The following is a 12,686-nucleotide window of genomic DNA, read 5'->3' on the forward strand; positions in this document are numbered from 1 at the left end:
AAAGCGAAATGGCAGTCTTGTTCAGTCTAGGAAGTGATATAGGTCTTTCTTTGTTGAGCCAGATATATGTCTTTACCCACCTAATTGTGATGTATCTTAGTTAGCCCCGTTGAGCCTGTAATCATATTTCTTTGGCAACCACACTACAAGTCTGACCCCTTTTGTTTGAATTGACTATCTATTTGAACCTTTTACCTCTCTTTAGCACTTGAATTTGTTATGAGCTTGTTAAAAGCTAAGTTGAGGTATGGTCAAAATTTTGAGTGTAACTATTAATAAAGGAGGAAGGTGCATTATTTAAAAAATTGTGAGAGCCACTTATAGGGATTGAAAAACAATGAGTTTGCTTGAAAAAGGAAAAAGAAAAATCAGAACTTTGAAAAGAAAAAAAAAAGAGAGAGAGAGTTTGTATATGTATTAGAAAGAAGAAAAACATTGTTTCCTTTCTAGTGGTAATGCTCATCTTGTTTGTGCTTAAAGAATTGGGAGCTTGATGTTATTATATCTGAAGATTGGGGTTTGGTTCAACACAAGTATGGGATTTAAATTGTTTATGTATATGTATTAATGTTTTTAGGGAGGTGTAGCCATTATATCCAAATGTAACATACCCGTCTCGCAGCCTACATTACAACCAAATAAACTCCTACTTGAACGTTGACTGAATGAGCTCAATTAGTAGAGTATTACACTACGGGCAAGCATATAATGCGTCTTATGTGGCACATGAATTTTAATTTTAAGAGTGAGTGAATTCTTTCTATCTTGAGTTCCTATTTGTTCTTGAATTTTATTGTGTGTGGAACTACTATCTATCTTTGGTGTGAGGGCACATGATTTGTGAAGGAATGGTAATGTCTTTGGCCTCTGAGTTAGAGTAAGTGAGTAGGTTTTTGAAATACGTGGCGCGTGTGAGACGAGTCTTGAGGCTAGGATGTTATGATATGGTGCTTAGTCTGCTTTAAATATTCTTGGCATGATGCGTTAGGGAAGTTGTCTGATAAGAAGGTCGTCTCTATGTGAAGTGCAGTTTGATTACTCGAGGACGTGTAATGGTTTAACTGTGGGGTGTTGATGGAAGGCTAAGAACACGTGTTTTAACCGCATTTTGCATTCTAATTACTGCACTTTGAACGTGTTTGAGCTTAAATGATGATGATTTGCACTTATTACTTGATTTATGCTTTTTAGGAGATGATTCCGAGTTAAGAAGATGTTCTGGAGCTAAATTGAATAATTTGGAGCTTTGAGGTCTGAGTAAAAACCCAAAAAATTAAATTGGATCACATCCGAGGCTCGTGGACCGGCATTGCATACAAAAGTTGGAAGAAAGTGCATGGGCTGGAGCAAAATGTACTAGTGCGTCGCATAAGGCATGGCATTAAGCGTCGCATTAGTATAGAAGTTCAGAGACTTGGAGTTTTTGGGTCTGACAGACAAATACACAAATGTGACGCAGGGCACGTGGCATAGTGTGATGCATAAGTACAAAAGTTTGTCAAACAAGCTAAGTTCAAAGAGTTTACAACCGAGCAAATTACACTAGTGTGATGCAGGGTGCGTAGCACTGTGTGACGCATGAAGTGTAAAAAGTTTACAGGTTTTCTCACTTCGGCTCAAGGAGGGTAGTTTGGTCCAGGCACATTCCGACTTGGTATAAATATACTAGAAATACGTTTTTTAGAGGACTTTTGACCTTGGAAGCTTTTGGAGAGCATTGGAGGCTACAAGACACAAGATTTCATCATCTTTTCATCAATTCGATATGGGAGTTTGGATTACAATGTTAGATTCATGTTTTCTTACTCTTTAGTTATATTTGTGGTGACTTCCTCCATGATTATGGAGTAGTTTCCCATAGGGTTTGACAGATATTGTATTTTGACTGCTATTTGTGGATTTTAACTCTAGTTCTTTGCTTGAATTAGTTTATAGAGCTTTGAATTATTTGCAACTTTATTCACCACTTTATTTAATGGGAAGAGGACTACTGTGGTGATTATCTTGCATTATTTTATTTGATTTAATTCAGTAATTCTCTCAAGCAATCGAAAGAGCTTGTTGAATTGATGATTAAATCATGTTAGGAGAATATTTGAACGACGTTTTCCTGAAGATTAATCCATTAACGCATGCTTGCATATTTCACAGTGCTAATATTAGTTCACCTCGTAGAGTTAAGATTTAATCGAGAGAGAAGTCTTGACTACACGTTTGAACTAATCATCGAGTGAATTCATGAGAATCAATAAAGTTGGGTCCCAAATAGCTATCTTGCACCTATCTTATCACGACCCTTATTTCTCCCATTGATATTTCAGTGTTGCTCAACCCTTGTCTTCCAGTGATCAATTGTTAATTGTTTTAGTTTTATAGTTAATTTTAGTTATTAATCATCCCAACCAACGTGTTAATCATCCTGAATAGCGTTAAGCTAGAAATTACTTGAACATTGTTTAAATTCAATCCATGTGGAGACGATAATCATAACTATATTATGTTTGACTAGCGAGCACTAATTTCGTATTGTGTTTGCGCCCGTCATACATCCAGTAAATTTACATAACAATTTTTAATGTAGAAAGTCTCGAAATCTGTATATCCCTAGTTATAATTACGTGAAGAATTTCAAGAAGCAGTCCACAAAAGAAAAAGTTTGAACATAATTTTAACTTAATTGAACTAAAAGGCGTTGATGTTGAAATAAACAATTAAAAACTAAAAGGTGTTTAGACTTCGTTTTCACGATTTGTTGATTCTTTGACACCCTCACTTCAACCTAGTGTTAGCAGCAATTTTTAATTTACAAGTTAAACAACCTTGTAAATTAATATTGTAAGTTGTAACTTGTCAGCAATCAGCATCTTTAAGATCATGATACCCTGGTCAAACAGATGTTTGCATAGTCTACTATAATGTTGCCACGTTTCCTGCTAATTAAGATAATTCACTGGTCTAGAAAAAGTTATTTCTTTGGTCAACTTTTTGACCGGGGAATCCTATACTCGATCTATCAGTTTTTACTAATCTGTTAGCTAGAGGCGAAGATAGGATTTTCGTTAACGGGTTTAAAAAGAAAAAAAATTAAAAAAGATCATTGTTAGAGGGAATTGAACCAATGATCTTACAAAGGTTTTGAACCATCTTGATCACTAAGCTATATTTTTGAGCTATGTCAAGGAGATTAAAACAAATTTTACCTTATATATACCGTATAATTTTTCGACGACCTTCCGCCCCTACATCTACCCCTATTGTTAGTGTTAGCTACTGATATGTTCCTTTGGGGAAGGGCTCACAATCTTTACAATGTCATCCCAAGAAGAAAAAAAATACAATAATGATGAAAATGGGATTCTCTAGTTTTTTTCTATTCTAATTTTTATCTTACCAGATCATGCTAAAAATAGAAAGAAAAAGAGCGAGAGAATAGTTTTAAGATTATCAAACAGTCTTAATTATTTCTATTCAGATCTTAATACATATCTTAATATATTCAGATGTGTATTCAGATTCAGATGTCTTAATCTTAATACACATCTTGATATCAAGATGTGTATTCAGATTCAGACGTCTTAATCTTAAAAAAAACAAATGAGGCAAGAGATTCGTTGGAACATTGTATCATTTTCTTTCTTTTTCTCACACTAGAATGTATCACCATGAATTAAACGAAACGTGATTGAATCATATTTGTAAAACTAGTACAAATTATAGGGGCAAAGCTATGTGTGATCCAGGGTAGTCAATTAAACGTCATTCACTGGAAAAAAAACTTGATACTAGTATCTCCTTTTCCTCAAAGAAAAAAAAAACTTTAGAATATTACTTTGACTGGTCAACTCCTTCATATTTATATCACGTAAGCACATTACATTTTGTCAGCAGTGATGATTTTTGCTTGAATTAGGTGTATGGTTCAGCTGGTGAATCAAAGTAATATTTAATTGATGGGCTTGAGTTTGCTACTATAGAATATATTTTTATTGTTTTAAATTGCTGCATGAACATACCTCTCACCTAGTCATATAATTGTCTGAATTTCAAATCCCCAGTAAATGAAATGTACAACAAACTTGTGTTGACCGAGAACAACATACCCAATATATTCTCATAAAGTGAGATCTGAAGAGGATAGTATTTGCGCAAGAAAGCAAAATCACAACACTTATGATAATGAACTACGGAAAACGAAATAGTAATAACTGCCAGAAAAAAATAAAACCACAAAAAAAAATGGAAACATCAAGTAATAATATCCCCAGCATTTCATAGGCTAAGCAACGTCTTCATACTCTTCATTATAAAAGTGAAACTTATTAGCATCCAAAATGGAGCAGGGTGGCAAATCAACCCTGCCCCTTGTACAAATACCAGGAGTCAAAATTCTTCTCACTACCTACCCTATGGAAGGGATAGGGGAAAAAATCAACAGTGGCAATTTACAGGGGATCGACACGCCAAAATTTGGAAAAATATCGAGTGGAAAACTATCAGATTTACATGGCAAACGAAAATCTCAACTGAGAAAAATTCCCATTTACATACAACAGCTTACTCATTACTATCTACTTTGAACATTAGGCCCCCATATGCGAATAGTTTGATCATCACTCGCTGAAGCTAACATATGAGGCCTTTTAGGATTCCAGCTCACACAGTTCACAGTCATTGTATGGCCACACAAGATCTCAATAGGCTTTGAACCTCGACGATTCCATATATACACCTGTTACAACTCAAACATCATTTCCTTGCATCGATATACAAAATGAAGGAATTCACACGCATAAAAAATAATATGCTGAATCATGCATAGATATGATGTAGCTACTTCGCAAACAGTGTGTGCTCGCCTTTGCTGTAAAAAATGCAGTCTAGGACAAATGACCAACATATGAAATGAGACTATTAAGCTTAAAGAAAAGTAGCCTCCAACAAATCATTCACATTAAAATTGAAGTTCTGGAATTTCATGCTTATTTGTAGTATTATTTTTTTCTTTTTCTTCTTTAGATGGTGGGGATTAAAGAACAAGCATACCTTTGAATCTTCACTACCACTGGCAATGAAAGAGCTATCGAATCCTCCGAAACAAGAGCGTATCACGTACTTATGTTGTCTGTGGCCTTTATATTTCATGGGACTAAGCCACTCGCCTGCAACATCCCACATATGAATCTCTTGACTATTAAGGTTTACTATGAAGAATTTACCATCCCCTGATAATGAAAGGGATGTGATTGGATGCTCCTCTGGAATCACACGTTCAGCACCTGTCCCCACATTCAATATTCGGATATCCTTGTCAGAAAATATGCTGATAAGTTTTTCTCCATCAGGTGTAACAGCAAGATCTAAAACCTTCGGCATCCGCTGCCCTCTCCACGATTTGATCTCCTTACCCTCACAGTCCCACATGTATATGCCTTTTTCAGGGTCCGAACTGCCACAGACGAATCGCTTAGAATCAGGAAACCAACCGCATGAGCTGACAATGAACCCATCACCGCCATATGTGTGCTTGCATGTACCTGTTTCCACGTCCCAGAGCTTGAGCACTTCCATGTTCCCGCAGGTTAGTAACATTGTGTCATCAGGACTCCATGCTACAAAAGAAACTGGCTTTTCGTGGCTCTGCAGCACATGTCTCTGGGTCAGGTTCCCATCATCCAGTACCTGAAAGTAATTATCAATCCAACTCAGGAAATAATGGTCAATCAAAATCTCGTAGCCTTGAGAATATGAGCTAATAGTTATGTTGTACACGATGATTAACCCTCATCCCAGAAACTTGCGGATGCCCCGTGAAATCAAATCGTTTTTAAACACAAAAGTGCCAAAAAAAATCCGTCGGTTTGAAATTAAAAATCTATGAATTTAGTACAATAAAAATGCAACTAACTTTAGCATCTAATATACATTAACGCTGATATTAATCCAACTCCAAAAAAGTTGATGATTCTCTTTGAATCATTTTGTGCTATATTATTTGAAGCGCAAACTTCTCTAAATCGCATGGCTTCACCCATGAAGCGATAACCCCTCGTTTCGCATTGTTTCATCACTTATCAGAATCTAAGAGAAATTATCCATGGTTTAAGACAAAATATCTTGACCAAGCTATACGGCACAATCACCAAGGATACTTATAAACCAAATGCTTAGTTACTGTCAGAAATATCAAAACTAGATGTCATGTCTCCCAAACTCTGTTCGGATCAGTCACATGACTGTGACATACGTCTGACAATGTTACAAAGTACATGCACTAAGAAAAAGTTCTACTTATTCCCGATGAAGAAGGTCTTCATGGAATCACAAGCGCAATTTTATTGTTTCTGCTGAAAATTAATGTTAATGGTTATTATTCTTATAATAATAACAACGACAAGATCTAAAATAATTTAGCCTTATTGATGTCTTTCCAATGTCTTTGGGGTCCATCCCTTTACGAAGCACATGACGGTCAACATTCTTTGACCCATTTGTATTGGCTGCTAAATTTGTCCTTAACAATTTCCGTTAAGCTAACCCGGCCAACCAATTTATGGTAGAGGGACGGGATAGAGCAACCATCCAACACTAATTTCAACCTTAGTGCCTAGGATTGTTATATGGCACAAAAGGAATATAATCATACATAAATCAAAGTTTAGCTTCATAATGCTGGTAATGCTTGACCACTTTAAGATTGATCCTAAAACTTATCTCTGCCTTTCCACTGGCCACATAACTGCTGTCAAGCTTTACTTGAAAATTAGAATACAACAGGAAGACTTAGCTCTAACAACTCAAAATTTCAGGACAACAGATTGACCAGCTATGAGTATTGAGTACACCAAGGTAGCCCTATTTAGGCAACTTGAGAGCACGAATTTGCTGGAAAAGTTGCACTTTATTTGCTAATTCTGCAGCTTAGTTGTTGCAATTCAAGATTCATCCTACTAGATAGTTTTAAGGCTATATCGAAGATACAGGATACTTCTCATTTTCCGGTGATAATTGCTAAGTAAATGAGTACGTAATCTTTTTCTTTAATTATACGTATTCAGTCTTCCAACTTCAATCTCTTTAATTTTGTACTTAGCCATCCTAAATCATCATTCAATTTGAAGCTATAACTGATACACCATTAGGGTGTGGAATAACCACTCCACCATATTCACAGCCACAGTCCATTAAGCTACTAAAGAAATAAGGCTTTATTTTCTTTATAAGAAAGTTATAGCTGCAAAATCCTAAATGAACACCATCTATCAAATAAACAACACACACACGCATATATATATATATATATAGAGAGAGAGAGAGAGAGGGAGAGAACTAACTTCTTTTTGATAGATGGTGTTCATTTAGGATTTTGCGGCTATAATTTTTTTTAAAAGAATTATAGCTGAGGGCAGGTAAATTCTTCAGCCGAAGCATAAACCTGGAAACCACTTCCCTACCTTTCTCCTCAGAAAAAGAATCTTGACTAGATTATTTCCTGCTAGTAACAGTCAAGTGAACAACCTAAATTCACTCAGAGTACAATTTCTTGATAAAAGATTCAATCGACCCAAGGAAAAAAAGTTTCTTATATAGAGGCTTTTAAGAATGCATAAAGGACCTGCAACTAAGACATGGATTTCTTGGTAGCATTTATCCAGAAAGCAGAATAAGTAACTTTTTCTGTTTAATTTGATTTCATTCAATCTTATTAGTTATTACTCTAATTCTAATTCATCTTGCAAAAAGATAAATTTCTCCTCCTTATTCCATGAAATCACTTACTCAAACAACGTAAATAGGTTAACTCGACAATTCCTAGCTTATGGAGTATCAAAGCTGCAGGGGAGTGATCCTTAACAAGTATCCCCTCTATCCATGATTTAGGTTTATTTTTTCAACAGCACAACGAAGCAATTTACAGGAATAACCCAAATTGGCAGTAGGAGTAAACTCCTGGAGTTCTAAGACTTGCATAGCAAACTTAATTGTGATATTATGAAACACACCTTCCATATGATGGCCGTGCAGTCACTTGATGATGATGCCAAGTAGTTTCCATTGTTCGAGAACTGCACATACCAGACTTCATTCCTGTGGTTAGTCAGAATCTGCAACAGTGTTAAAGACATTAAACATGTCTCTCCTAGAGAGAGGCTAGACGAACAATGACAACAAATTAGTAACGAGAGAAACTACTCATGATCACGGTGTGATAAGTCCAATCTTCATTAACTCCACACAGATTAAACATTTCCGTAATAGAAAACCATTCCTTATCAAATAAATTTTAAAAAAAAAATATAATAGAAACCATTAATAGCATTTGCAATTTCATTGTGACTAGATCATTAACAAGTCATAAAGCAATATTTGCCACAGAATTGCGAGGCTACTAACATTCTACAAATTTGCCTATATGTCAGAAGCTTATTTGAGACCATGATCTGACATTCACAATAAAAGATAGTCAAATTAATGAAATAAGTAAATGGCCTTTTCAGGATACGCAGTACTGCTGGGAATGTGGCCTCTTTAGTCTTGGATCTTTCCAAACTTATCTAAAATAACAAATTATAACACTAGAAAAAGAACTTCATTACGAGCTAAGTTGCACCTTAGATACACTATGTTAGCCCTCTATCAAGCCCTCTCAGGTCAACAGAGAAAGGAGCCCAAAAGTAAGGCAAACTAGTTCAAATATCCTAGTGTATCACTTGGGAATTAATGAAATTATCCCATATAACCGTCCTACTTTCCTTTTCAATTTGTGTATTCTGCAAAACAATTTTTCCAAGATTAGCAAAAAGGTAGCAGTAGAACCACTTTTGAGCTATTGAAGGTTTACTTCCAGGGTTAAAATGGTAAGTGAAAATTAAGCTATTGAACTGTAAGTCAATAAGCGTGACAATCTGATATCCTATTGAGCAAAAAAAATTAATGGATCAAAATGAAAGTAACTTAAGATAACATTAGACTTCTAAGATCAGATGCAATCTTCAAAAACTTTGGCAATACATGGTCCTCTCAGTGCTCACCTGAGTGGTCTTTGTTGGAAACTGACCTCCATCACAATGGTGATCTTCGTAGAGTGAAATTGCATCAACTGAATTATGATACACACAGTTATCTATCTGCGACCATACAGCCATTTCAACCAAGTATTCTAATCTTCGTTCGGGCAATGTAATGGGTGGCAGCAGTACTTTTTCAAGTTCCATCAGCAAAAAATCTCGCAAATTAGAAATAACATCAAGATCTGCCTTACCCAACCCCAACTCCTTCAAGGAGAGAAATCCAAAAGCAAGCTTATGAACCTTCTCTTTCTCCACTTGTAAACCAGATATGTGTTTCTGTAAGATTTCCAAAGCTGAAGAGTCGTCCCCACGATTCAAATACTCTAACGAGCACTGTTTGAGAACAAGAAACAAAGCTGACGCTCTTGTCTCATTGGTCAAGCCATTAAGTCTATTAAGGCAGTCAATACATGCATCCCAATTAGCATCAAGAATATGTGACTCAAGGGACTTAAGTTCAACAGTTTTGTAGGCAATCCCAGATTCTGATTCCAAAGAAACAGCAGACTTTCTGTAGCCTAAAGAATAGAGACACTGAATAATGATCCTCACAAATTCATGCTTCTTTATTAGGTGTTTTGACCCAAGATTCTCCAATGGATTCTCCATGATTGGAACAGCCTCAACAACCAGTTACATTCTAAAAGACTACCCTAATTTCCACTTGTAACCTGCTGAAAACTCGAGAAAATGCTCTGCCACCAATTTAGAAACCCAAATCAGAAATGAACCACTAAAGTTAGCCAGAGATAAATGGAATAAGGTAAACAAAGAATCTTCAACTAAGTATGCCATCAAATTGTTGAATAGCAACTGAGGTTAAGTTCATCCAAGAACAAGAATATATGATCCAGTAATCCAAAAAACACTACAGAAGATGCAGAAAAGCGTAACAAGTAATGGAAAGAACAGAACAAGATTGATTTACAATTAACTAACACCCAAGAAACTAACATTCAATTTCTAAAGCTACCCTTCTTTCCACTTGTAGACCAGCTGCAAACCCATTATGACGCAAACTTCTGCCCACCATTTTACAAACCCAATTCAAAAGTAAAGTAAACGAAGACATTTCCAACTTAGTATGTCATTAAGTTGTTGAATAGCAACTGGGGGTATGAAAAATATGATGCAAAAATCCAAGAAAATATGCAAAGAGACTACAAGAAGATACAGAGAAGTGTAATAAGCTGCTGAAAGAACAAACAACAATGATTTACAAACAATTAACAGCGAAGAAATGGAGATATTGAAGGGGAAAAAGAAAAGAAAATATGTACCTGATGAAAATTCAAACACTGCAACTGCTTAACTGAAATCAGTAATGACGATAATAAGAATTACAGGCTAAGAATGGGGAATCTGGTCTAGTGAATCTAGAGAGACGATTAATTGAAGGCGAAAAGATTAAATCGTAATTGAAGAAGACAAGCAAAGCAAAGACAAAAGATCACTTAAGCAGGGGAACACGTGGATGGATGATAGCTACTTCCAGAGTACATCAACGGCGTCGTAATATACTTTTTTTGTGAATTGGGCCTACCAAGACATGGGCTCATAGTACTACTTCTTGGACCGACTGCAAGTGGGCCATAAACAAGAAGGTGGAGGGCGAAGTGCACAAATAGCCATTTTTAGGACCCCTATTTCAAGAAAAATTGACCGAAAACTATAAAAATTTTACAGAAATTTCAATCGTCGGTCTAAATTTTAAGTTTCAGATCTCCGAATATGAAGTCAAGGTGAATGCAATTCAAGGTCTAAATTTGGTCTCTAACAAAGTCTAAAGTTTGAATGCAATGCACAAATGACCTTCTTTAGTAGTCCGGACAAAAAATTATAAACTTATTTATAGATAAAAATTAATCTGCCAGGCTATCCGGGGACAAAATTGAAGGAGTGTCCTTACGAAAGGCCATATGGTGCAAATAATCGGGATCCAAAATTATCATTATTTTTTGAGACTTTTTCCTTTCTATACCATATATGAAACCTTATTACCAAAAATGTGCATAGTTTTATATTTACCTGCCATGTTCACAGTTATTCTACAAAATATATACCATTCATTAAATACCAATTATTAGGAGTTGATTCCTTCCTAATTAGGCGCGCTACAAATCTGGAACTAAATATTCTTCCAGATATTCCTATTTAGGCGCGCTACAATTATGGAAGTAAATATTCTTCCAGATATTTTCCACCATGGACAGCCATTAAAAAGCTTGAAAGCTTTGAATTCAAATTTGGGTTTTCAAAATCATTATTTGTTTGGATTGGGTGTTGTTGAAAATAATCGGGAATATGGTTTGGAGTTTATATCTCAATTTTGAGGGGTTTTGGTGAAGATTAGACTTGGTTTTGACTGAATTTCAGATTGAAACTCGAGGAAGAAGAAGAAGACATATTGCAGAAATTGTAGATAAATTGTAGATTATTTGTATTCTGATTGTAGATGTTTTATTTTCTGTTTTCACAAATAAAAAATGGCTAAAACTTCTACAAATCTTCTGAAAAACGCAATTATGTCAAAAATCACAAGTATGCTACAATTGAATGGGAATTGGGATATAAAAATTCAATGTACCCAGTTTGTAGATATTTTGTAGATAAATTGTAGATTATTTGTATTCTGATTGTAGATGCTTTATTTTCTGTTTTCACAAATCAAAAACGACTAAAACTTCTACAAATCTTCTACAAAAAACACAATTATATCGAAAATCACAATTAAACTACAATCGAATGGGAATTGGGATATTAAAATTCAATATACCCAGTTTGTAGATAAATTGTAGATTATTTGTATTCTGATTGTAGATGCATTGTTTTCTGTTTTCACAAATCCAAGACGACTAAAACTTCTGCAAAAAACGCAATTATATCGAAAATACCAATTAAGCTACAATTGAATGGGAACTGGGATTAAAAAGCAGCCTCCCAATCTCACTTCACTTGTTGAATGTGAATATAGAAAGTCGAATTAAGAGGTTTACTTTGTTGAATTCATGGGTACAATCAATGCGGCATTTTTTATCTGATCAAATAAAAAATCTATGAAACATTTTAATTTTCTGCCTGATGCATCATAGACTTGTCAATCTTGTTTATATATTCAGAAGTAATACAATATTAGATGTTTGATGTAGTAGGATTTTAGGCTTAGAGTAGTAGAATTAGTTTCATTTTCGACGTTGGATATTCAGACTATATGGTATCCCATTGGACACTAAAAAGAACGATGAAAAGGAAAATTAAGCAAAAGGTCAGCTGCTTCAAAGAGGGAAAATCTCATGAGCTTGAGGATTTCAGAGAAACACAATTATTTGTACTGACAATAACTAAATATTACCAAACAAGTTTCCATAATCATAGGTTTTTATGTTTAATAACAGTACATAAACGTGGGTGAGGGTCAGGGTTTGGGAGTAGAGAAACGTGGGAGGGGTGGGATATACGGTATCTTGAATTAAGGAGGGATATACGCTGCATTAATTGTACCCTTAAAATACACTATGGTATAGAATTGGTAATTTGGTATACTAAGTGTAATTAAGTCAAACCTTAAACATTGAGGGTAATAAGGTTTCCTATGTGGCATAGGAATGTAAAAATTCC

At 35.1% G+C, this 12,686-nt stretch overlaps 1 protein-coding gene across 1 annotated transcript; it reads right to left on the reverse strand.

Annotated features, from left to right (window-relative positions):
• Positions 1 to 4,245: 4,245 nt before the first annotated feature.
• Positions 4,246 to 10,554, reverse strand: LOC109244124 (WD repeat-containing protein 26). Its single transcript, XM_019411158.1, has 5 exons — positions 10,349 to 10,554; positions 9,030 to 9,763; positions 8,001 to 8,102; positions 5,044 to 5,679; positions 4,246 to 4,729 (listed from the first exon to the last, which is right to left on the reverse strand). The coding sequence occupies exons 2-5, from the start codon at positions 9,675 to 9,677 to the stop codon at positions 4,565 to 4,567; spliced, it is 1,551 nt and encodes a 516-aa protein (XP_019266703.1). The 5' UTR covers positions 9,678 to 9,763; positions 10,349 to 10,554; the 3' UTR covers positions 4,246 to 4,564.
• Positions 10,555 to 12,686: the final 2,132 nt, after the last annotated feature.

This window comes from Nicotiana attenuata, unplaced genomic scaffold, assembly GCF_001879085.1.
Source record: "Nicotiana attenuata strain UT unplaced genomic scaffold, NIATTr2, whole genome shotgun sequence".
NCBI classification, from domain to species: domain Eukaryota; kingdom Viridiplantae; phylum Streptophyta; class Magnoliopsida; order Solanales; family Solanaceae; genus Nicotiana; species Nicotiana attenuata.